This window comes from Lepisosteus platostomus, chromosome 1 (assembly GCF_059453375.1).
Source record: "Lepisosteus platostomus isolate fLepPlt1 chromosome 1, fLepPlt1.hap1, whole genome shotgun sequence".
NCBI lineage: Eukaryota > Metazoa > Chordata > Actinopteri > Semionotiformes > Lepisosteidae > Lepisosteus > Lepisosteus platostomus.
In genome coordinates, this window is record NC_142611.1 from 67,419,061 (window position 1) to 67,442,465 (window position 23,405).

Here is a 23,405-nt window from a genome sequence, read left to right on the forward strand (position 1 = left end):
ACTATTATTTGGCCTGAACGCAGATAAAAACAAGTTTATGCAGCTGTACTATTCTTGTGCTGCTCAAATTACAAAGTGCACTTGTTAACGGACAAGACTGCATTGGAATGGACGACAACTGCACAGGAAGCAAGGCCAAAGAAGCTGGCGTCTCCTAGCATCGCTGCAGCTAAGCAGCACGGCCACATGCAGGAACAGCCCGCTGGTAAATCACTGCCCTCTGCTTCCTTCCCTGGCACACGGGCGCAGAGGGAGCCTGCGACACCAACACTGGCCAAACCGCCAGGCACACAGCCCAGGGCCGCAATGAGCCAACCGTCAATTTCACCAGGCGTAAGAATACACCGGTTGGAGGCTGCAGCTCGCCCGAGATACACCACCGCGTTTGAAAAACCTGCTGCCCTGAGTCGCAAGATAGTGCGGAAGATAAGAGAATTCAGGAAAAACAACAAACAATGCTTACATGTTGTCTGAGGCCAGCACAGTCTGTGCCGAGGGAAGGAAAGCATAACATTCGCTTCTTTGGGTACGTGCTAACTATTTTTGCTCAGGTTCCGGTACCTTGAAACTTCCTATTCACTTCTGCGGCTTCCTCTGTGCGTTATTTAGAGCTGAGCGGCGTGTGTGTGACACACAGAGAGCAGGCTCGCGCACCTTCTCCTTGTTGGCCCTGGGCCGGCTGAGCAACTGCCACACGGCACAGCTGTACACATCTGTCTGTCGCCGTGGGCGGGGGGCGGGGGGGGGGGCGATCATGTCTGCTCAAACAAACACTGAGGAGGGCAGGAAAAGGGGAAAGGATTCGCACTCCACTGGTCAGTCTTCAATCACAAACAGCCAGAGAGCCAGGTAGAAGGTGACTCAACTCAACTGTTGCTTTGTCATTTGCAAACAGTCACAGCAAAAATGAAGAAGATCAAGAGCCTGCTTTGCTCAGGGGTTGTCTTGGATGTTGGGGTGAAAGCCAGATGACTGAACTGGAGAACTGCCTTTTTGACACAGACCATGAGACTCCAAGAGGTCATACTTTATCAAATCAATAACAGCAAATGCTACTGCTACTATTGTCATTACACCACCCAGAGCAGCATACCGTATGCATTTCTGCAATTACTTTAAAAACATGAATGTCTGTCTTGTCAGGCATAACTGACATTGTTTGCATTGCTGATATGAAGGTCTAAAAGCGGCACTACAGTGCTAAGTGACTGATCATGAAACTTTCCAGCACCATTCCCACATGTGCTTGAAATGAGTGTGGGTGTCCTGGCCCAATTTCCCACTGGCCTTTACCAGTCATGGCCTCCTAATAATCCCCATTTGTGAACTGGCCTCATCACTCTGCTCTCCTCCCCACTGATCGCTGGTGTGGGGTGAGTGTACTTGAGCACTATGGCTGCTGTAGCATGGAGGGGAGTCCCCATTACCTGTTAAGTGCTTTGGAGTGGAGTGTCCAGAAAAGCGCTATAGAAATGTAAGGAACTACTGTAGTAGTAGTAGTAGTAGTAGTAGTAGTAGTTCTAGTAGTAGTAGTAGTAGTAGTAGTAGTAGTAGTAGTAGTAGTAATGTCACACATCACATGTCAACAAGACAGAACCGGACTGCTCCATCCCAGCAGTGAGGACAAACAACATTGCAGTCAGATTCTCTGCAGTAGCTACAGACCATCTCTTTGCATTACCAATCAGAGGCAGGGTTTCAGGGGCTCAAGCTCATCAAGCTCTGAGGAGGGGTGGCTGAATCTGTGCTGGCAGGTGCCTCAGCAGCCACGGCTGCACAAGATGAAATATTGATACACAAGCTTCACTGTCCAGAATTGCAGAATGCAGCTCATGTACCAATTACAACTACTTTGCCCCAGCATATACTGTATCTCCTGTCCTGTGCAAACTGCATTGGCTCCCCATCAAATTCAACTGAAGAGCTCAGCTCCAGGTTAAGGCCTTTACTGCATGAGTGTAGACCAGCATTTAATTTGACATCTGCTGTCTCAGGTCGAAGACCAGGCTACACACAGTGGACAACAGAGCTTTCTGTCTGCTGTATATATAGAGCCTGAGACACCGGACATCTTTAAAGTTTATTTAAAGACCTACTTTTTAACTATAACTTTTCATGAATAATTCTGCTTTAACACTTCAGTTTATATGGTTTATTTTCTGTGTGATTTTTCTTTCTACTTCTGTGTTGTGTGCACATAATATCATTTTACAGTGCTTTGGGGGTTTTTTTCAGTAGCGGTAACGAAGAAAAGTCCATATTATTACATGCACAACCTTTAGTCAGTAGGAGTCAGGACCATAGCAGAGGAGCACGATCTTCAAAACAATGCAATAACAGTCACACCTTTAGAAGTGCTCTGATAACTGCCACTAAAAACGGTTACAGAAGAGGTGTGGCTGTTATGATGATTTAGTTATTCTGTCTCTTCCCTTAAAAATAATTTCTTTGCTTGGGGTGTGACCTCAGAATGACCTGTGGTGGTGACACAGAAACGAGGCCAACAGAAGAAAGAAAGACAGCTAAATGTGAGGCCGTGATTACGTGCAAGCGCTCTGGAACTGCAGCTGCTCTGCTTGTCCTTGTCGTTTGTGCCCGATCCAAACAATTCGGCCACAACAAGCTCTTGAAAAATCCCACTAGTCATGTTTTTAAAAAATGATATGATTTCTCAATTGTTTCCATTTGTCTGCCTGATTTCTACACCAGGTCCTTCATCAATACCAGTGAGAGCAGTCCGCCCTCCCTTGTCACCCTCCAGGCACCAGTGAATCACCTGTGCTGAGATCAGGCACTGCACCTCTCAGACAGCCACTACTTGTTGAGTTCTGTGGACTATAAAGAGATGCGTGCTATCCTTTAGCCACTTAAGACAGGACTTCTCTGCTTCTCCCTGTTCATCTGACCAGATTTAAAGTTGGTTCTTAAGAGTTCTTTGTCCTTGTTTTGCTTAAATTTGGGTCTATCATCTAAACATATTTGAACTTTCTAAATCATTTAACTATATATAGTAACTACCCATTCGTGTACCTACCAACCCTGCCTGTGCAGCTATGTATTGAGCTTCCTATCCTCCTATCCTGTGGCAGGTTGGCTGAAATGACGCTGAAGCATTCAAGTGCTGTTCCCCTGTGTTCCAGGCTTGGTTGCTCCACCCTTCCTAAGTGAGCTTCATAACTGTTTTGAGAAGTGATTTTGAGCAACAGTAAGTTACAAATTCGAGCCCAGACGCAGCAAAAAAAAACAATTCTGAGGTTAACAGATGACACGCATAACAGCAGAGGAAATAATATCAAAAGAGGTACTGTAGTACAGGAACAAGTAGGTTCACAAACTTCAGATGAATATACAGTATATATAAAACATTAGAACTTATTTGTTGCTCAAACAGGATATGAAGAGAGAAGATGCCCCTGTGATAGCTTTAAATACAAGTTCCTTAATAAATGAAAAAGATATGGCAAATGTTAACTACCTGTTACTTAAGCTACTTAATTTTCTTCTGCGGTGGAAAAAGAGAAGGGAAGACAATGGCAGAAAATCACAGCAGGCTCAGGGGCCAGAGGGATACCATCAGGAACGTCTGTTCTGACCACTGAACCACTCACAATGCTTCATGAATACAGGCCGGCTAATTCTTAATCCCCGTCCTCTCAGCTCGCTTTTCTGAAAAAAGGGGATTTGAGCGGTGTGAAAGTGGGGTTCTGTGACACAGGAAAAGGACTGTGTGGGAAGCAGGGAGTAGAGGCGGGCGGCGAGGTCGAGGGTGAACCGGAGAATGGAGGCAGACAGAGGTAAACCAGCAGGGAGAAAGAGACGGGGATGAATGACGGGGCTGGAGAGAGAGGACAGAGGTCCAGCAGGGACAGCAGGGCGAGACACAGCGGAGGACTAGAAAGCCAGGGAGGTGTAGCACTCAGAGGAAGGTGGTGTGAAAGATGGACACCGGCAGCAGAGAGAGAAAAATGAAGTGGAAAAGAACAGGAGGAGGGAGGGAGAGACGAAGAGAGGAGGAGGGGGGGGGAGGGGGAGAATGCAAAAGAGGGAGAAAGGGAGGAAGAGAGTGAGAGGGGAGGGGGAGAAATGGAGTATCCATCTGGCACGGAGAAGCCCGAGTTCCCTGCCAGCCTCCAGGAATTCTCCCAAAGGAAGTGAGCTGGAATGCGGGGAATGCTGGAGCCGTGCCGGGATGGCAGGATGGAGAGCCGAGGGGGAAACAGCAGATGCCTGATGGCTCTGACAGGGTGTGGTGCGGAGCGGAGACCCCAGTAACGCGCGCAGTGCCCCAGCAGCGCTGCACACACTTCCATTCGGTTTCGCCTGCGCTGGGAGATGAGGGATTCTCCCAGTCCTAGAGCTGAAACACACATGTTCTCCCCATTTCTTTTTTTTGGGTGAAAGGCAAGTCTGCAGACTTTCCTCAACTCTCTCAATACACACTGTAGTTAAATGTATGAGCTTAGATCTGCGCTTATCTGTGCTAAGCTTCCAGACCTTGGTTTGACCTTTACGGAACTTTATTACACCAAAAATGCAGATCTCTGCTATTTTAATCAGAAAAGTAACGCTCTCCCAGCACAACAGAATTTCCTAGCTGCTGACTGCTCAAAGGGAGCTTTCATCAGTACACTGACTGCAAATCTACAGAGTCTAGCAAAAGGTTTGATTTGAAAACACAGGAAATGTCAGGACGGCTTCACAGGAGTCAGGATTAAAGATGTAGCTGAATGCTCAGAGAAAGTTCGAATTTCAGTACCTGTTTCACCTGTAATGACAATAGCTTGTAACTGGAAATAACCTTCATTTTAAAAAGCCAAGCTCCTTTTTTAGTGGCACTGTGCCAACTCTTAAAAAGTTCAACCTGCTCTTTGATTACCTGCAGAGAGCAGACACTCCTGTGTGCTGACTGGGCTGAATACAGAGGTTCTCTGGTTATTAAAGTGTCACCTTGACTGTCATCTCACATGTGAAAATTGTCTGTATCAAGGCGTGCAATGGAAAAGACAACTGGACAGATTATTTGTTCTGAGGAGCATTATGTTACAATTTATCGGAATGATTTTAGGTGGGGGACCTAAAAGTGCGTATTTAGCTGAAAAGACTAAATTCCATAATAAGTGCCGAGTTTGGATTTTGACCAGAGGATCTTTCTAAATAAATCAAAATAAAAACCCAATACAATGAGCATTTAATACCCTTGTTTTCAATGCAGTGGAATAGCCACTGTTTAAAAGGATTAATTTCAACAGGATTTTACTTTCTTAAATAAAGATTTTAAGGTTTAGAATTACATGTACTTTCACATGTGTATTGCAAATATCAGAATGAGTAAGCGTGCTCTTGGTGCAAAAGACATTTCTGTCTCTAAATATATTCTTTACTAAATTTGTTTTAGATTTTGTATATGTCACCCTTATGTTTAGATTTTACAACACTGTGTTTTAGGTTATGCGGTATGTTGTATGAGCTCAAAAAATTCAAACTATTAGTTTGTTGTAGAATTTCTCTCCAGCTTTTCTGATGTGGGAGGAGCAGGGAAATGGTGGATATTCTTTATGTTCTGTGAACAAATCTGCTCTTAATTATCGAGTTGTCACTGTACACCATCTGGAATCAACTGGAAGCCAAAAAGCGTCTAAAGAACTTCAATTGTTTTAAAAAATGAATAGGAATGATCTTTAAAAAAGTCATCTCATTGGGACATAGTTTAGAAACCAAGATGGACATCTAATTTTCTCTGGAAAACAGAATAATTATAATAAGAACCAGATTAAGATCCCTTCACTTCTTTCTCTCACTCTTAATGAATCCTGCAAACTACTTTAAAGGTCTATTTTATATTGATATATTATGTGCAAATGCATTCTGATCAGTTACTTTGCATATTTATATATATATAGTACTGTATATATATATAATATGGATTAAATGTCATTTTGTGAGAATGTGTCCAGACAAGGTAAGAAGACTTCTGGAAGGGAACTGACACATGGAATTATACTGATGATGTTCTCGAGCTGGGCGTGACTAATGCACCCTTATAGTCTCGAAGAGGTTTTTCTACTGGAACAGTTAATGACTGCGGAAAATAAATTTGAAAGAGCAGCAAAACTACCTAATAAGGCATGGGACAAACAGGAAATACAAAGGCACAAACCTCCTGTCAACACCGCCTGTGAATAATTCTCTTCACAAGCATCTTACAGTCCCAACAACATTTTGACAAACGTATTCATTGTGTGATCCAAGCTTTCAGGAGATGCATAATGCACTGTAAGAAGCGTTTCAAAGCATGCCGTCTACACTCCGGCTTCATCCCAAGGAGCTATAATAATTAATTGATTCTACAGATCGTGCACAATTAAATAACCATTATGGTAAATGATGAGGGGAAAAACATTTTTGATTCCCTTTTACTAACAGCACGTAACCCGATTCCCCCTTAAACACCCAGTCACTGTAGACAATTAAAAGGAGCTAGAAGGTTGTTGTACTTACACAGCCTTCTCATCCTTTTGAGGAGCAGCAGAAAGAAACAGGACCTGAAGACACTTGACTAAACAACAGCGAGCTGTCTGGTCTGCCACGCTTCACTTTGTCACTAACAGTTTCTAGATCCAAGAATCTCCCCAAGCTGTGTTCTTGAAGGATCCTAGTGAATCAGTGCTTGGTAGTTTGTTCCTTACACCCACAGCGCCTTGTGTGACTGCCTCTGCTTTTCTCAGTCCCGAATCTGCTTATGTTAAATTTCCCTTCAGGTTTTGCACTTCTGAAGCCCGATACTGGGGGAAACAAAGCCAATGAATATAATCACAGAGTGGTTATACCGCTGGCTGGCATCAACCATTCAGGGTTTCCGTTTAAAAACAGAACGGTTATCAATTTTAACTGCATGTTCAGAAAAGGCATTTCAAATACAACAACTGCTGACAGCCTTGGACGGGTTAGCGCAGCCCCTGGCCCGTCAACCTGCGGGCTGAGAACAATGCTTTCGTTTTTTTTGTGTAGAGTTAACCAAGGTAGACTGCGCTTCTCTGTAAAAGCAAGTCAGAAGAAGTCTGGGGTTTTGCTCATTTGTGCCGGATTTTAATTTCTAATTAACATAGAGAATGCAGTCCTCTACAGCGATGCTATGCTTCTGAGACCCATTCTAGCAGTCTCATAGAATGAGAGACTGGTAGAATGTTATTGAGCTACCTGGGTAGATGGCTAAGTTAGGGGAGATTTAAGACCATATTTGATGTTTTAGAGGTACACAGTGGGGGAGAAAACAGGAAAACCTCCAGTTTAATGCATGAAAGATTCCACAGAAAGCTTTTTGATCTTTTTTCTTCTTTTATTTTTGTTCTGTGGGGAAACCTCAGTAGCTGGTAGCATAGGGTTGAACAGCATGGGCTCTTTCCAGAACCAGTCCCAGACCCTGAGTGTTCGAGTCGTGCTTTCAAGATCTAGATCTGGGACTGGAGGACGGTTTTAAATTTAGATGATGCCAACTGAGTGATGGTAGAAATGGACAGCTATCTAATAGACAGTATCTATATCTGGTGAATTACATACCATACCCTATGGTCTCTTGGAGTGTTTTAGAAAGAGAAAACATAGTAGTCATTTCATAAAGAAATCTGTGGCAGCCAAGTCACAGAAGACCCATCACATGCAATGAAGAGCGCAATGTGTCTACATTATTGCACGCAGGAGGCACTGAGTGTAAAAACGAAACATGGAGTCGCACAATTACATAAATCAGTTGTAATCAAAGGACACAAACACCCTGCAGTCAGCCCGAGAGTCGCGAGTTCCCCAGATTAAGACGCGTTCAGAAAAGTAGCACATGTGGTTTACCTCTCTTCCTGCTGCACATCAGCTCCGCTCGGGGCCGGTCGTCGGGTACTGGCCGAGAGGGACAGTCCAGCACGAGAGGGGCTGGGACGGGCAGAGGGCAGGCTGGCACGTGTACAGGCTGAGAGTGACGGTCTCGGAGTGACGGTGACGGCACGCTTGCACTCGCTCGCGACAGAAAACACAGACGCGCAGCTCGCAGCACAGTTTCCGTGATGATCTCCCGCATCAAAGGAAGATCTGACCAGAATCCCCCTCCAGCGAGCTCTCTGTACTCAACCCCTGGCCTTCTTCGCGATCTCATGGGTTAGCTGACACCCTCCCCTCTCACCCACTGCCAAGACCAGGAGGACCTTCCAGTTCATACCAGGCGCTACAGTAATATTCCAACAGGGACAACGAGGGATGGGTCAATATAAGAAACCAACAGATGCAGATTCCTTTATTGATTCATGATTAACAACTGTTTGCAAGTACCAAAAGCACATAGACCAAAGAAAAGCATTTATGGTATGAGTGAAGGAGGCGATCATATTGGAATATCCCAGCATGACACTTCTCTTCAGCGGTTCAGTTTGAAAACCCAGAGAGGGGTCTGCTCTCCAGCCTCTGGCAGAACAGATTTCGATCATGCGGAGAGCTGAAACGGTGCCTTCCGCAAGCCGGCGCTGGACAAAACTGTGGTTAAGAACTGTGAGTCGATCTGGGAAAACGGCCTGGATTCTCCTCGAACTCTCAATTCAGCATGCACAAAAATAAAATCACACTTTTTGCGCTCCGAGAAGCAAGACCGGAAAAAAAGTGGATCAGTAAAAATTCTGCTTGGCGCCATAAGGAAGAACTGCCAGCTTAGAATACAGACACCAGTTCTTCAGAACCCTTCAGGATCTGCCACAGACAGTCTGATGAACGTATCGGATCAAAGAGCTACAAGCAAGACAAAAATCAATAGAGATTGGATGGCCTCCTTCCCTCTAAAACCTTTAATTAGTTTTTAAAAGAGCAAAGGTGAAGGAAGACATCAAGCCACAGTCCAATGCAACACAAGATGGGCGTCCATTGAGCAAACCAACACTTTTCTGCTTTGACCAACCATTACAGTTACAGTATAAGGTCTAATGCAATTTGAAAGGGCAAAATAACACCTACTGCCTTTTTGTCTGTCACTACATTTGTGGTGCAAAACACATTATATTATAACGTGTTGTTCTTTAACATTTCTATTTGATCCTGTTGTCCGGATAGTCAGACTAAAAAATATTTTTGTCATGTTCACGTTTCAGAGGTAAAATACTAGATTTTCTAGCTCGTTTCAGAGAGGGCCTTTGAAAGGCAGCCTTCTGAGTTTCCACTCAGTACTGTCGCTAATTAGGTCCCCAAACCACCATCGACTCCCAGGCTACTCCCAGGCTACTTTTTAAGCGCTCTGCTGCTTTGTGAGCTCAAAAATTTTTTTTATTTGATCTCGTTCAGAATTTTTTCTTCCTATCTAATCGAGAGGGGAGGTGGGTGTCAGTTGAACCCACAACACAGGTTCTCTCTCTGACTGACTGGAAAATATGCGTAGAGCGAAGCGCTTCGAGCTACCAAGGGTGGCCTGTTCTTTCTCAAAGAGCAGTTACGAAGATTACTTTCCAAAACAGGAAAAATCCCTTGCTGCTTTTCTGCAGAAAGTACCCTGATAAGGTTCTGTTTAAGAGCAGTGAATGAAGAATTTAAAAAAAAAAGTGGGGCTGCAATTAGCACAGGTTGGAATACACAGCATTTTAATATTTTTGCATTTATACAAGTATTTTGGGGGGTGCTGTAAGGATTTTCAGTTCAATTAATGATTACAATTAATCCTTAATGCAATCGTTCTAAATTATTTTAAAACTACAATTAAAATGTCCCAAGATGAAGAGCAATATAAATAGAACACTGAAAATCAAAGCCCAAGCAGTTGAAATAGAGGACGCCTCCTAACCACCAGAAGAACAGAGGTTTATTTGCAGTATTTTGCGTTCTGTTAGTGATCTCATGATAAACAGCGCTGGGCGTGTGGATTCCAGGAAGGGGTCTTGGCAGCTGGGATGCTTATGTATCCCACACTTCTAACTCAAAGACCAAACTCTGGCTAGAAAGACAAGATGAATTTCAGGAATCACAAAGAACATATTAGATGGGTTATTAAAAAATCCTGAACAGTTAAAAGCCCAAAGAATTAAATTATTGTTTAGTTCTGTAAATTATTTTCCAAACCTGTTGTTCACTCTGAATGGCCATGACCACACTTCCATCCTGTCAAACTCTGCAAAGATGAGGACAGCGGTTCTCAACACTGGAGAGTTTGCCGGTACTCTTGGGCCTGGGCAAAGTGTCTTGCTGAACATTTTCAAGTTGAAAGTTGAAAACTACTGTATCCCCCCTATCCTCTAAAGAGTGATCTCCGTGCCAGTGGGGAAGTGATTTGATAAAATGAGTGAACAACAGTGCAACTTGACTTTAACTTGCCTACAACAACAGCGCTGCTGCATCACAGCTCCTGGACCCAGACCGGGACACCTTCTGTATGGAGTCTGCATGCTCTCCCTGTGATGGCCTAAGCTTTCTCTGTGTGCTCCAGTTTCCTCCCGCTGCCCAAAGGCGAGCTGGCCAGGTTAAGAGCTGTCTCTGAAGTGACCCTGTGTGTGCATGTCCTTGCGTGTGTGGATGCCCTGCGATGGACTGGGCGATGATCCCGTCCAGGAAGCAGTCCCACCTTGCGGCCTGGACTTCCAGGATACGCTCTGGTTTGCCACGACCCTCACCAGAAGCATGTGGTTCTCTGATAACGCCTGGATGAAACACCGCTGAACAAAGGGAATGAGAATATGCTACACCCCCTTTGTCTTTTCAGTTGTACACTGGGTGACTGAATACATGTGTGTTTACAATACATGATTTGTTTATTTAAAGTCTATTTAAACCTGTGATCTGGGAATATTTCCAATTTTTGTTGCTTGTTAAGCTTCCAGTATCTGTCCCGGGCCCCCAGAGAGCATCTCATCTGCAGTAAAATTCATCAAAGCCTTTACAGGTTTAGGAGACGTATTTCATTTCTGCGGCATTTCTTCTTCCACACAGTGATTTTTTGCTTCTGTTTGTATGGTTTTTGTTCTTACACGAAAACAGCAGAATAAACTGGCCTGAATGAAAACAATTGAATTGTGGGGAAAAATCTTGTGGAGTCAATAATCTTAACTACAACACTTGCTAGTGAGTTTCCCGACTTTGTGCAACACCAAAAGATTTCCTCCATCGATTTTCTCCTAACCAGCTTTCAGAAGTGTTTTAACAAGACGTCGAACAGACGGCAATCCTGTCAGAAGAGAATTGCAGTGCGTACATCTGAAATGATTTTAATTTGAAAACTGAACACCAGGTGAGGTTACAGGTATACAAACGCTGTTTGGAAACTTATTAAAAAGATTTCCATCGCACTTGGCAAATTCCCCCAACATTTTCAGAGCAGGAAGTGATGCGAGGAAAGAAGACGACAGAAGATGGTTAATAAAAGCCAGCACTCAAAACGGTTCACAAGCCTGTGCGCTTGGAAAGAGTGATGGACACACATTGGCTGACTGGCCGCTTTTGGCAGGAAATCAAACTTAAACTTCAATCTTTGCAGAAGGGTAAGATTCAAGATGACAGCGAAAAGTTTTACTCGATGTATACCATGACATTCTCAAAATACCAAGAAGCAGATGGTAAATAATGCAAGGTTTGGACGGCCTGACAGTTCGCAGACGTTTTCTTAATATACCAGTTTAAAAGGTTTTGCCTTTTCTTTACTTGGTACCTTGTCAGGTGTGTCCTTGTGTGTCATGGATCTTCCCAGGTGGTCTGTGGATGGGTTTACCTTCTGCCGTAATGGCCGGCATATGCAGGAAACCCAAATAAGAACAGGCTCAAGCCCCCCACCATTCCCCGTTTTGTCACGTACACTGACACAGACAGGGAAAAACAACTCTCTCGCAGCCGGAGTCAGTGAGCAGGACTGTGTGCTTGTCTGCAAAACTCAGAACATCGGGAAATTCCAGATTCTACTGGAAGGTACCTCGAATGTTCTAAAAATAGAGCCCCGGCAAGATATAAAAAAAATTATTTAAAAAAGATCAACAAACAAAGGAACACCCACCTCCTTTCAGCAACAACAAGCCGAAAAGGTGGGAGGAGCAAGACTGAGTAAAAATAGCCGTTAGAGTGTGTAAGGGTAAGGGTAGGGTAGGGCTGTGGGTGGCGAAGAGGAGGAGGTGGCCTCTTTCTGTGCCTCTCTGGGGTTTCCTCTGAACCAAGAGGTGACAGATGAGTCACGACAGAATCCTGTCTGCTCCCTGGCACTTGCTCAGTCCCCGACGTGATTCATCATGGAAAAACAGCAGCTTTGCATTCACAGCACACTCAACAACCTGATGAGCTAGGTACATTTGCATGTCAATTTTTATTATTGCGGTTAACATTACTGCGTTCAAACGTTGCCCTGAATGCTTTCCCATGCAAAGCATAAAGTACATGTACTGACATGTTCCATAAGAAGAAGGCAGAAGGTGTAGGAGACCTGGGACCTGCAAATGTAGTTCCACAAGGTGAACCTCTCTTCAGAAATAAGATACCAACCCCTCTGTGCCTCCTTCAAGTAGCATAGTCACTTATCCTCAACATCCTGAGTTCTGGAACTCAAGCAAGGCTGGGTTTCAGTCTAAAAGACCAACAGTACGTATATTATAAATCTGCAATATACTGTATTGCAAGGCAAAGCTGCATCCCTACTGAATGACTTCTGACATCAGCACACAGTGTGATACTGCACGGACGTCTAATCAACAGGTCTGGAATTGCCCAAAGCTTCCCATAAATATGCAGTGAACCACCTTAAACCCAGACGTGGCTCCAACACTAACTCTCCCTTACCTAATCAAAACCCTAAACAAAACACCACCCAGCTCCTACCAAACCCCAGCAGTACAGTTCTGGCAATGTGATGCCAGAATCAACCACTGCCCCAGCTTCATTCTGTAGGTTACCCTAAACCTGGCCTAAACTATAACATTAAACCTAACCCTAGCACCCATCCGAATGATAACCTTGACTGCAACCTTAACACTAACTTTCACCATATTCCAGCTCCAATTTCCAATTTCCCTAATTCAAGATCCAATCTTCTTCCCATAAACCTAACTCTGACTCCACTAACGATAATACTAAACATAACTCTTAACTCACATTTAGTAGCCCTAGCTTCAATCATAGCTCCAGGTCTACAAATGACATTAATCAAACAGGATCAAACTGCCAACCAAAAACTATCCATGACCTTCCATCAGCCTCCAACCATAAACTAGTCCAAGTCCCAGCCAGAACTCTATCCTAAATCCTAACCCTAAATAATTGACCTAAATCAGGAACAGAAGTGATCTTAATACAGATATCTGTGATATTCTCCGTGACCTCAGACTAAGCTGTCTTTTGCTTTAAACACAGAACAGGACTCTTATGCTATTTAACAAAATAGCAGAACTCTTTTCTGCCTTTTTGCGATTTCTTCCTGTATTTAAAGAATCCATTCTAATGGATTCTTTGTCTCGATTCTGAATTCTAGTGTCCTCGTACAATGACAGAACACTGTGCTCCCCAAGATTAAAAGGGAACACCACTGAACTATATATTCTAAGATGTCAACAGATTCAAAGAGATTATCAGTTTTGTGAGTACTGCCTTGCCTTTTTATTTCAGAAACCCCCCAAAAGGCACATGTGAACTGTTGTGAATTTGACTTCTCTTTCCCACAGGTCTGATACAATCGGCTGTCGTCTGGCCCACAGAGCGCAGGAGGAAACAGCGATCAGCCATCTCCCATCCCACTCTTTCCAACTGTGACCTACTCTCATACCAGTGGCTGCGGGGCCTGCAGCCAATCTCTTCCCCAAACCCTCCACTTGCTCCTCTGACATTCATGCATACAAAAACACACCTGCAAAAGTGGCCACCTGTAAGCCTCCTTGGTGCCTCCTGAGAATCCCTACCCTGCAACTCCATGCACTGGCCGTAAAGTACAGAGGTGACAGTGCACAGCAAACATCGTCAAAACAACCAGTCCAACACAGAGGCAGGCAGTGTAGAGTAGAGGTCAGGACCCTGGATTCCTGCCGAGTGGGCTGAGGGTTTAATGTCTAGGTGGGGCAGTGCCACTGCTATTGTCCCCAACCATATGAATGGGCAGCAAACTGTGTATGTAAAAATAAAAACTGGCTTTTTTCTGTTATTTGTTAACATGTGTATGCATTTAATAATACAGACATTGTAAGCTTGGGTGACACAGTGACGCAGTGGCTAGCATTGCTGCCTGGCAGTGTTGGGGCCCTGGGTTCAATTCCTGTGGTGCTCTCTGTCTGGAGTTTGTATGTTCTCCCTGTGTTTGCATGGGCTTCTTCCAGGTGCTCGGGTTACGTTCCACAGTCCGAAGACAGGAAAAACTGGCCCCGGTGTGTGTGCGAGCGTGTGTGTGTGTGGCCTGCAATGGACTGTGTCCCATCCAGGGTGTACCCGGCCTCGCCCCCCGTTGCTTGCTGGGGCAGGCTCTGGCTCCCCCCTGACCTTGTACTGGACAAAGGAATTAGAAAAAGGATGGATGGACATCGTAGGCGTGCAATGGGCTCATGGGCTTGTGAGAAATGATGAAAGGAGAAGGAAATTTGGAAAGAAAAGTATAGCATAAGCACATCACTTCTTAAATGAAATAAACTACAGATCTTAAATATGAAAAAATGATCATCTTACCTATATCTTGCCAGTACCACTTTTGACTTTTGCACTGAACAAAATTACGGTGTTAGAAAAAAGGCTCTTTTTTTTCCACAAGGGACCAAAAATGACGACTGACATCTAAGGGTGAGTAACTGAGCCGAACCTGCTGGAAAGCGAGTCTCAGGGACTACACCCCTCCAGGAGGATCAGTGTGTTGCTCTCTGCGGTCCGAGGACAGACTTCGTCCGATCGCTAGACCGCCGAATAACGGACAAGCTGAATCACCGCCTTCCATGAAGCCCCTCAGAAGCTCAACAGCTCTCTTTCCACTGAGTCAAAGCACAGTGCAGCTGGCACTGGGCTGCAGCTTTCAGAGCCCAGACTGTGCTTTAACGCAAGACATTGCGCTGCGACAGGCAGAGCTTCGATTAACCACAGAGTGGGACGTCTGACTGTGACAGAAGGGGCATAAAATGAAACCCTGTGACACACACACACCGTAGAGATTTGACGTCGAACATGGCCGATCCTCAAATTCACAATCTTGCTATTACTGTATAAATAGCTGTGGTTAGCATGACACAGCGGGTTTCTATTCTTCTTGACATGACCAATGGAAGCAGCATACAATTGCTGCTCAATACAATATCTCGTAAACTCATTTTCCATGAGGCGATTGCAGCTTTTCGGTGCTGGGCTTAACCTACTTCTTCCAGACTTTTGGTCTGCTTATTACATTTCCAATTTTACCAGAGCAGGAACTATTTGTTTTTGCTCACATACCGTCAGCCAAGACCGGTAAAACAGAAGACTCATGTAGAAACCCACATTGTTCTGGGAGAGTAAATCTGCATCATTTTAAATTCAACATTAACTGTTCTACTTTGAGTTAGACTTAGGGGCCTCTGCGTCTCCTCCAGGCGAGACTAATTCGGCATGTTTTGCCGAGAGCCTCCCAGCTGGCTTCATCGCAGCCCAACAGGACTTGTTGCAACACCAAGAAGCCTAGCAGGAGAGCCAGACGCACCTTTGCACCCTTCGTAGTCAAATCAAACCGGCAGCCTCCAGATATGTCCCAGAGGCACAGTACAAAATACTTTTCTCACCGAGAATGAATGCTCTAAAACTGGAGGATGTCGAAAATAAGTTTTACATAGTCAAGGTTTTTGACTGGACCTTCAACAGGTCTTGATGAGAAAACGCTGAGAGCATTAGAATGCTTAGGATGAGCCAAAGTGCAGAAAATTAAAATGTAGCCTTTGCAATGACTGTGAGACAGCAAGAGAGCTGAGATAAGCATGAGGACATCCCTTTCTTCCCAGAGCGCGAATGTGTAGTCAGCAATACTGTGCTGAAGTATTCGGCGTTTTCCAAAAATTTGCATGGTCAAGTCTCAGCTGGCTGACCCCCGTTACCAGGCTGTCAGACTCTGTGCTCCTATCCACAGCTTCTGCTTCTTGACAAGCTGTGTGGGGATCACGTCTGCCTTGATAAAGAGAAGCAGAAAGAATGAGCTGGAAAAGGTTTATAACCATGAGGAAAAAGGTTGCACAAAGAGAAGTCAGGGTTATTCACACTGCGACTTAACAGACCCTCAGCTGGCTGAGGAGATCAGGCAGGAACTAGAACACAGCAAATACCACTTGGACACTTAACCAAGGAGAACCTGACTAATGCTCACTGCAAAAAGACACAATCCAAAAACAGCAATCCTGACATTGGATTCCTAAAAACACAACCTAATAGCCACTTGGGCAATAGAATTGGTGGAAAGTTTGCAATGGGTTTCTGTATGACTCTTGTGGATTACTAGCTCAACCAATCAAACTTCTTCGCATCTGAATCGTCAGACACGTAGGAAGCCTCTGTGTCCACAAGAGGGAGCCAGTATCTTATCACCACTAGACTGAAGTCACTTTCTTCTACAGTGAACCCAGGAGGCCTGGATGTTGCCTCTGGCTGCCCTCTCACTGAGCACCAAGAGATTCTGAACAGTCATTGTCCTGCTGATCATGGTTTATTGTGCTAAGCAGAAGCAGATGCAACAGGAGGAGATAATGCACTCTAGATATTATTTCTAAAGTATGTGAATATTTATTACACAGACAAACATGCCGATGAAGTGACCATGCACAAAGCCGTGGAGTTTGCATTCAGCAAGTTTAAAAGAAATGAAGGGCGATTGTAGAGCTACAGTTTGATTGTATATATCATACAGATGTTATAGCACAAAGAAGTAATGGTTTGAGACTTTGCAGGGGTAGAGGGAGGGAGCTATCCTTCAACAGACTGGGGGGCACCAAGCTGTTATTCACAGTGTCAAGAGGGTCTTCAGAGGAGGCCAGCAAGTTAAGCAACGCACATAGACAGGACAACTGCTCTAAATAAAAAAGGCATTCGCGTGGAGATGGATAGAACAGCAGCGTGGGATGTGGAAGGCTGGGTCCATGGGTTTGTGTTACGGGACAGGCGATGATCTGGAGTGGGATGTGATCCCTTCCAAGACCCTCTCACCCCCGTCTCTCCAGGTCACTGGCACTGAATTGGAGGTTAGATCCGGCTCTCTCTGTGGCAGGATATCCTGTCCCAAATCCTGCTTCTAGCTGGCTTGGCCTCTTAACCCTTTCGTGTCTACAGATTGGGCTCAGCTGTCTGTCCCAGGGAGGCCATGGCTGAGGCTCTTTCTGAACTAAAGCTACAGTACACCTTCAGCAAACAGCTCAGCATGCATGTTGTAAATAAAGATGGGGACAAGCATGGCTGCAGATCATCAAACAAACAAGCCCTCCACTTACACAGAACACCCCACGCACAATGCATTTAACATAAACAATCGTTTTTTTGTGTGTAAAATGTGTGGCAAACAAAGATTCACAAACAAAGCGTTTCCTAGTATTGTGAGTACTGCTTTTACATGCAAATGAATTTGACATTCCTGTAGTAGTCCATGTTTCCTTGCAGCAGGCAGGAGCTGGAGGAATGAGCTGCCATTCCAGGAAATCGTGGTAGGTTGAGGTAGGAATTTAGATGGCTTTCTGTTTTTCTGTTCACAGACAGGGATACAGTGCAAATCAGTGAGAGGTCAGAGGGGAGTCAGTCAGGAGGGCTACAGCAACCCTCCCCCTTACCAAAGCCCCCTCCCTCAGTACTCAAGCTTGTCCTCCACCCTCATCTAAGCTCTCCAAATCTTTAGAGTCTGGAACTGCCACGGTTTAAAATGTGAATAATTCAGCCCTAGGAAATGAAGAAATTACGTGTTTTGGCAAAGCAGCAATATAAACAAGTAAGGCTAGTTCAGAGGCCTCTTTTTTACTTCACACTGAATGACACTGTGACTTATCAATGTGTACAATGACTAGCTTTAAAACAAATAAGCACACTATAAAGTTTAAATTTGCTCATTGCTTTAACGTGTGACCTTGTTTTATTCTCCCAGGGCGGCACGGTGGCGCAGTAGTTAGCATCGTTGCCTTATAGAGCTGGAACACGGGGTGCTATCTGCGAGGAGGGAACCCCTGCATTGGCATGCGTTTCTCTGGGTGCTCTGGTTTCCCCCCACAGTCCAATTACATGCTGGTAGGAAATTTGGCCCTGATTGTGTGTGAGTGTGTGTGCCCTGCGATGGACTGGCGTCCCATCCAGGGTGTATCCTGCCTTTCGCCTGTTGCTTCCGAGATGCCCCACGACTTTGTATTGGATAAAAGATTTTTTATCCAGAAACACAAAATAGCCTTGCAATCGAATTTCCAAAAGACAAAATCGACATGAGTAAAATAAAGAAACTGGGATTTTTGTAGCATCAGTCCCTACACTGACAAAGCAGGGCTACAGGACAAGTATCCATGCACTAATGACTTCAAGAAACTCATCTCGGGAGGAGTATGTGAGCTTGGATACTGGATACTGATGCAGCTCCACGGCAACTTTTTCAGCAACAAACCAGATTCCAGGTCCCCATCATGGCATTAGCGGTGAAAACAGATTGTCCCAATTAGTAAATTATATTCCTTTTGCATCCCGCTCCATTATTTTTTTCCCAGTGTCTATATTTACCATTGTCTTGGATATACTACATGAAAATGGTTCCCAGGGCACATTTCTTGGTATCTCCAAACCTAGGCCACCAGGACTGGCAGCGGCTCTTATACTTTTTTAAACAGAGAGCATTTTTCAGCATGATGGTTGAGAGGCAGAAAGGATGGTGAGTAATCCTCTGGTTCTTCATGTCAGGGCGGAATTTCTTATTGCCAAATCTGGTGTCTGTGGTTGAATTGCACTGCTGTGTCAATTGCTATTTAGGCCTTTTTATTCACGAAAAACTGCAGATTTTTGGCAGTTGCATATCACTGAAGTTTTTAAGAAGAATGATCAACAAAGAAACACAACAACTCCCGGGAGAGACACTTCCTCTTAGGCTAGGTCAGTCGTCGGGGTTACCGGAAATTCTCGCTTCCTGCCTGGACAGGAAGTGCTCCAATCGAGTGCTTACAATCACAGCCGTGCTAATGACCAAGAATGAGAGAGCAAGGAAAGGAGGGAGAGAGAGAGAGAGTAAATACTAAGATTTCTGTCCTTTGTCCTTATTCGGGTGACCAAAAGCCAATACTGATACACCAGCTTAGCAAGACCATTGTCTCTGCTGACCAGCACCCAGCACACACAATCCACAGAGTCGTTTGAAAGGTTCTGCGTTGAATAAAGAAGGAAAGGCTTAGGGCCACTGGCATTTAAATCATATATTTATTGTGTGTGCTCAAACAGCTTTACGTCCACTCACAGGACTTGATCTGAATTGACAGTTTGATCTCCAGGAGTGGATGCTGGTGAAGCTCGGTGTGTGCCAGCCTCAGTTTGTGAGACTGTGCTGCGCCATCTGCAGGTTTTAAGAGTGAACTACACCATCTTCAGATTGCAGCTGGGACGCTTAAAGAGCTGTTCAAACTGCCAGAAAGCTCGTATCAGCGAGAAAACCTTGACAGCCTCACCAGGTTTCCCTGTCCTGCTTGGGCTGTATCAACGTCTTAAGGAAAAATTTCCCTCAAACTATTGCCAAGAACATCACTGAAGGAGTGTACAGGTTCATGCCGTCACCCAGTGTTTACGCAAGGTAAAAAAAACACATTGTACAGTGTTCATTTTTTCACACATCTGTGAAAATACTGCTAGGTTATTTAACATGAGATTAACAGGGGGAAAATACTGCTGATACTGTGTTGAAAAAGAGACAGTTGTTTTTTTTTTTAATATTTCAGCTGCTTTGTTTTGACATGTTTGATCAATCTAATACCAGGTATGTTTTCCTACATTGTCCGTCCAGCTTCTGCATAGATCTTTCTACCTCGTCCATCCAAAACACAGAACCTCTCCCCTCCCCAAAAAAAAAACATAGTGTTCAAAATAAAAACACTGGTTAAATCAAGGGGCTGCAACCCCGATCCTGGATAGCTACAGTCCTTCGGCCCGCAGACCTGGAAAACACGCTCACTCCTACTGCATTAAGAAACTGATCGGACCCGTTAAGTCATTCAGAGCTCAAATACCAAGGAACACTGCAATTCTCTGGGACCGGAGTAGCAGCAGTCTGGTTTAGGCAAAGTTCCCTAATTGTTTCTGTTGCATTGCTGAAACAAGGTGTGTGTATGCCATCCTTTGCAGAAGACCAGGAGCCGTCGACTTCCCTATCTTAAGAGCGAAGCAGTTTAATCTGCCTTTACTGAACTAGGCATTCTGAATGAAACAATCCTCAACTCTGTGACACAGTGCATGTTATTTTTTACATCTGGAGAGATGACTTGTTTTTCTCTTAGTTCTTATCTCTGCCTTACCATCATTTGCACTCCCTAGAAGATTATAAGTAACCTGCACCTGTCGGTAAAGACAGGCAGGTTTTGAGACACCGTCCAGGTTACACTGACAGAAGGAAAAAAAAACAGCTCAGAAAACCATCAGAGATGTGCAGTACAAGTGTCTGTTACAGAAAAGCCCTGCCACGACTTATTTGACATATGGATTTGATACCACACTCTCGATATAGACGTCTGAGGTATTTCAGAAGGATGTGTTTATTCGCTTAGCTACTGGGATAGGCTGACTCCAAGAATGATGAACATGAATGTTTTCCTAAACAGTGCAATTAGCAAACAGCCCAGCACAGCACACGACAGAAAGTGTTCTGCCAGGTCTACAGGGCCCAACTACAGTATAGGCCTACTGTCCAGGACACAGTCTGCTCTGCAGCCCAGCCCCCCCCTGAAATTTGGAATAACCTTCTCTTTATCTCAGCCTCAGGTGTACAGGATGTTGCCAGAACAGGTGGACATTCCACAAAGCTCAGGTGTGTAAGAGAAAAGTGGCGATTCCAACTTTATTAAAAAGGACTAACTTTATGCTTTGTCACCTGACAATTTGCTTCCATTTGACTGACAGATGGAGTTCAACCTTCATCTAGGGCCACGTTCACACTGTCAGAGCAATTACCTTCTCGTTAACACTGAGTGCCTGCAACAGAGTCAGCAATTAGCTAAAAAATGCAGCAACTCTCCCTAACAGCACTGCAGGCTCACAGCACCTTTCCACAGGGGTCACAACCGATCTGAACGGACAAGGACACCCTGGCTGACTCAATGCTGTCTGTGTCCGGCCAGATGTGATCTCTCATTTGGGGAATCCTAGTCACAGTCACTGATGACAGAGTCCAGGGCTGTCCAGTATCGGTCCTGGAGGGCCAGTGTGTCTACAGGATTTCTAGATCATTTTTTAAGCAGCAGGACCTGCTGGGAGAAACTATGAGATTGGTAATTAGCTGATTTAGTTCACTAAAAGCTGAGTTAGAATGAAAACCTGCAGACATGCTTGCCTCTCCAGGACCTGTATTGATGTGCCCAGACTACTATCCCAGGACTATAGGGCTCAATGTTAGGCTTTTACTGGCGGAGATACTTTGGTGCCCTTGCAGGAGTTTATTACAAAAGGTGGATTTTTTTACAACAAAGCGTCCTTTTAACAGAACTTTAAAGTTGTGATAGTGATTTTTTAAAAATAATTTTACTCACACAACATGCTGTAATTCAAATATACTAGTGACCACTAGCTGCCCCCTGTGCCGTCTACATTGTATTGCTCTCTGCCTGAGTTTGACTTGAGTCCCACACTCTCTTCCCAAAAAACAACCCTTATACCTCTTGGGATTCAGGAACATGTCGAAGGGTGATCCGTCAGTGACCTGGCCCAAAACTTGTCTTGCTTCAGGGAAGAGGTCCCTCTTAGAGCAAACTACTGTTTCAATGTGCTGTAATCATAAGAGGAACCATGTGGATTTTAAGAAACTCAGACTAATGCTATTCAAGCGCATACCCAGCATTAGTGAGCAGCTTGCTTTAAGGAACCTTTCTGATGATGCATTGAAACACTGTGAGCATGATACTGAACCATGAAGATGCAACCTTTCAAACAGCAAAGGGATGGCAAACAGACCTTCTAGGTCAAGCAGGCCAGCTGTCGATTGTAATTGAGCTTGCCCACGCAGACGAGCAATTGGTCCTCCAGCAAAGTAACTCAGGGGGACAGAGATGTGTGGGTATCACCCTCCACCCCAGCCATTCACATGATCTGACCCCAATGTGTGCTTCCACGTCACACTCAGCAGAGCTGCGGGCCACAAACTGTTCTGGCATTGTGTGCACAACAGTTGTTAACAGAAAGCCTTTAACGCTGGAATACAGTGTACAATGGGTTGCCTCTCAAGTGAGTTCAATCTCTTAGCTCTGATCTTTTCTCAGCACAAGCACACTGGCAGGGGGGGATCTCAACCAAGAAAGAGAATCCAGTCAGTGATACAAAAACAGCAGTACCCTGCACGGGATGGGAGAAAGGAGCAAACAGTTCAAATCTCTGTTCCTTACACTTTAATAAATTAAGAAATTAAATTGAGAGATTCAATTAGCCCGCTATAAACAGACATATTCTACTGAATGCCCTAGATCAGCAGTCCTCGACAACGGAACTGGTTTGATACCAATTACAAAATTAACATTTTTAGGTTGCAGGTTTTTAAAGGACCGGAAGCAAATGTAATAATATGTCTAAGACTGAAAATTGAAAACAATGGATGTGTGATCAAGAATTCGGCTGTAGCAAAAACCAGAAGGCGCAGCAGACCCCTGTTCTAGAAAAAATACCTCCCCCTTGCCTTTACTATGGTACAATTAACATTTCTTGGTCAGACCGCAGTTTGACGAAGGTGATCTACAACACACCCATGTGTTTCTACCTGTCTTCCCCACACAGCAGCACCACTGCCTGTTGATTTGTAATCGGGTGGACATTTTTAGAATACATTTTTAGTGTTTTTAGAAACACCAAATCACAAACATTCCTCATTTCTGGGGCAAGCAGCGTCTGCACACTAATGAATGGGTCACTGGGCCTTCAAGTGGCCCTGGAACGGCTCACTGTGCTCATGCTGCAGTGGGACACTTAAAAGGAAAGTTACAGGCTATCTACAGGAGTTCCGAAAGCCAGAATTCACAGAAGACACTGGAATGCATTCATGAAACACGCATGACACATTATCACTGTCAGAAAAGGAAAGTAATGATAGCAAAGCTAGTCAAAAATAAAACAACATCAGATCAAGAAGTGCAGAGGATATGTGGTAAACTCTCATTATTTAATGCAAAACTAGCCCTGGCACATGCACAGAGACACTGCTCTTGTTACTGCAAACCTTAGCTACCCACGAGAGGCGATCGAAAGGTCAGCAGGTACGCTTCTCCTGTAGGTGGTGAGAACAGCTGTAAATG

At 44.5% G+C, this 23,405-nt stretch overlaps 1 protein-coding gene across 8 annotated transcripts in view; it reads right to left on the minus strand.

Moving 5' to 3' along the window:
- hdac7a (histone deacetylase 7a) overlaps positions 1 to 23,405 on the minus strand; it is a 99,214-nt gene that overhangs the window by 74,873 nt on the left and 936 nt on the right. For 2 of the 8 annotated variants that reach the window (XM_088633780.1, XM_088633774.1), the window contains exon 1: positions 7,843 to 7,990. The exons of 2 other annotated variants lie outside the window; for them this stretch is intronic. In XM_088633780.1, coding sequence (XP_088489906.1) covers positions 7,843 to 7,861 — 19 coding nt within the window. In that variant the 5' untranslated portion in view covers positions 7,862 to 7,990. Of the gene's footprint in view, positions 1 to 463; positions 525 to 7,842; positions 7,992 to 23,405 lie in introns of those variants that run through there. 4 more of the 8 variants (XM_088633811.1, XM_088633799.1, XM_088633782.1 and 1 more) reach the window with 3 other exon arrangements.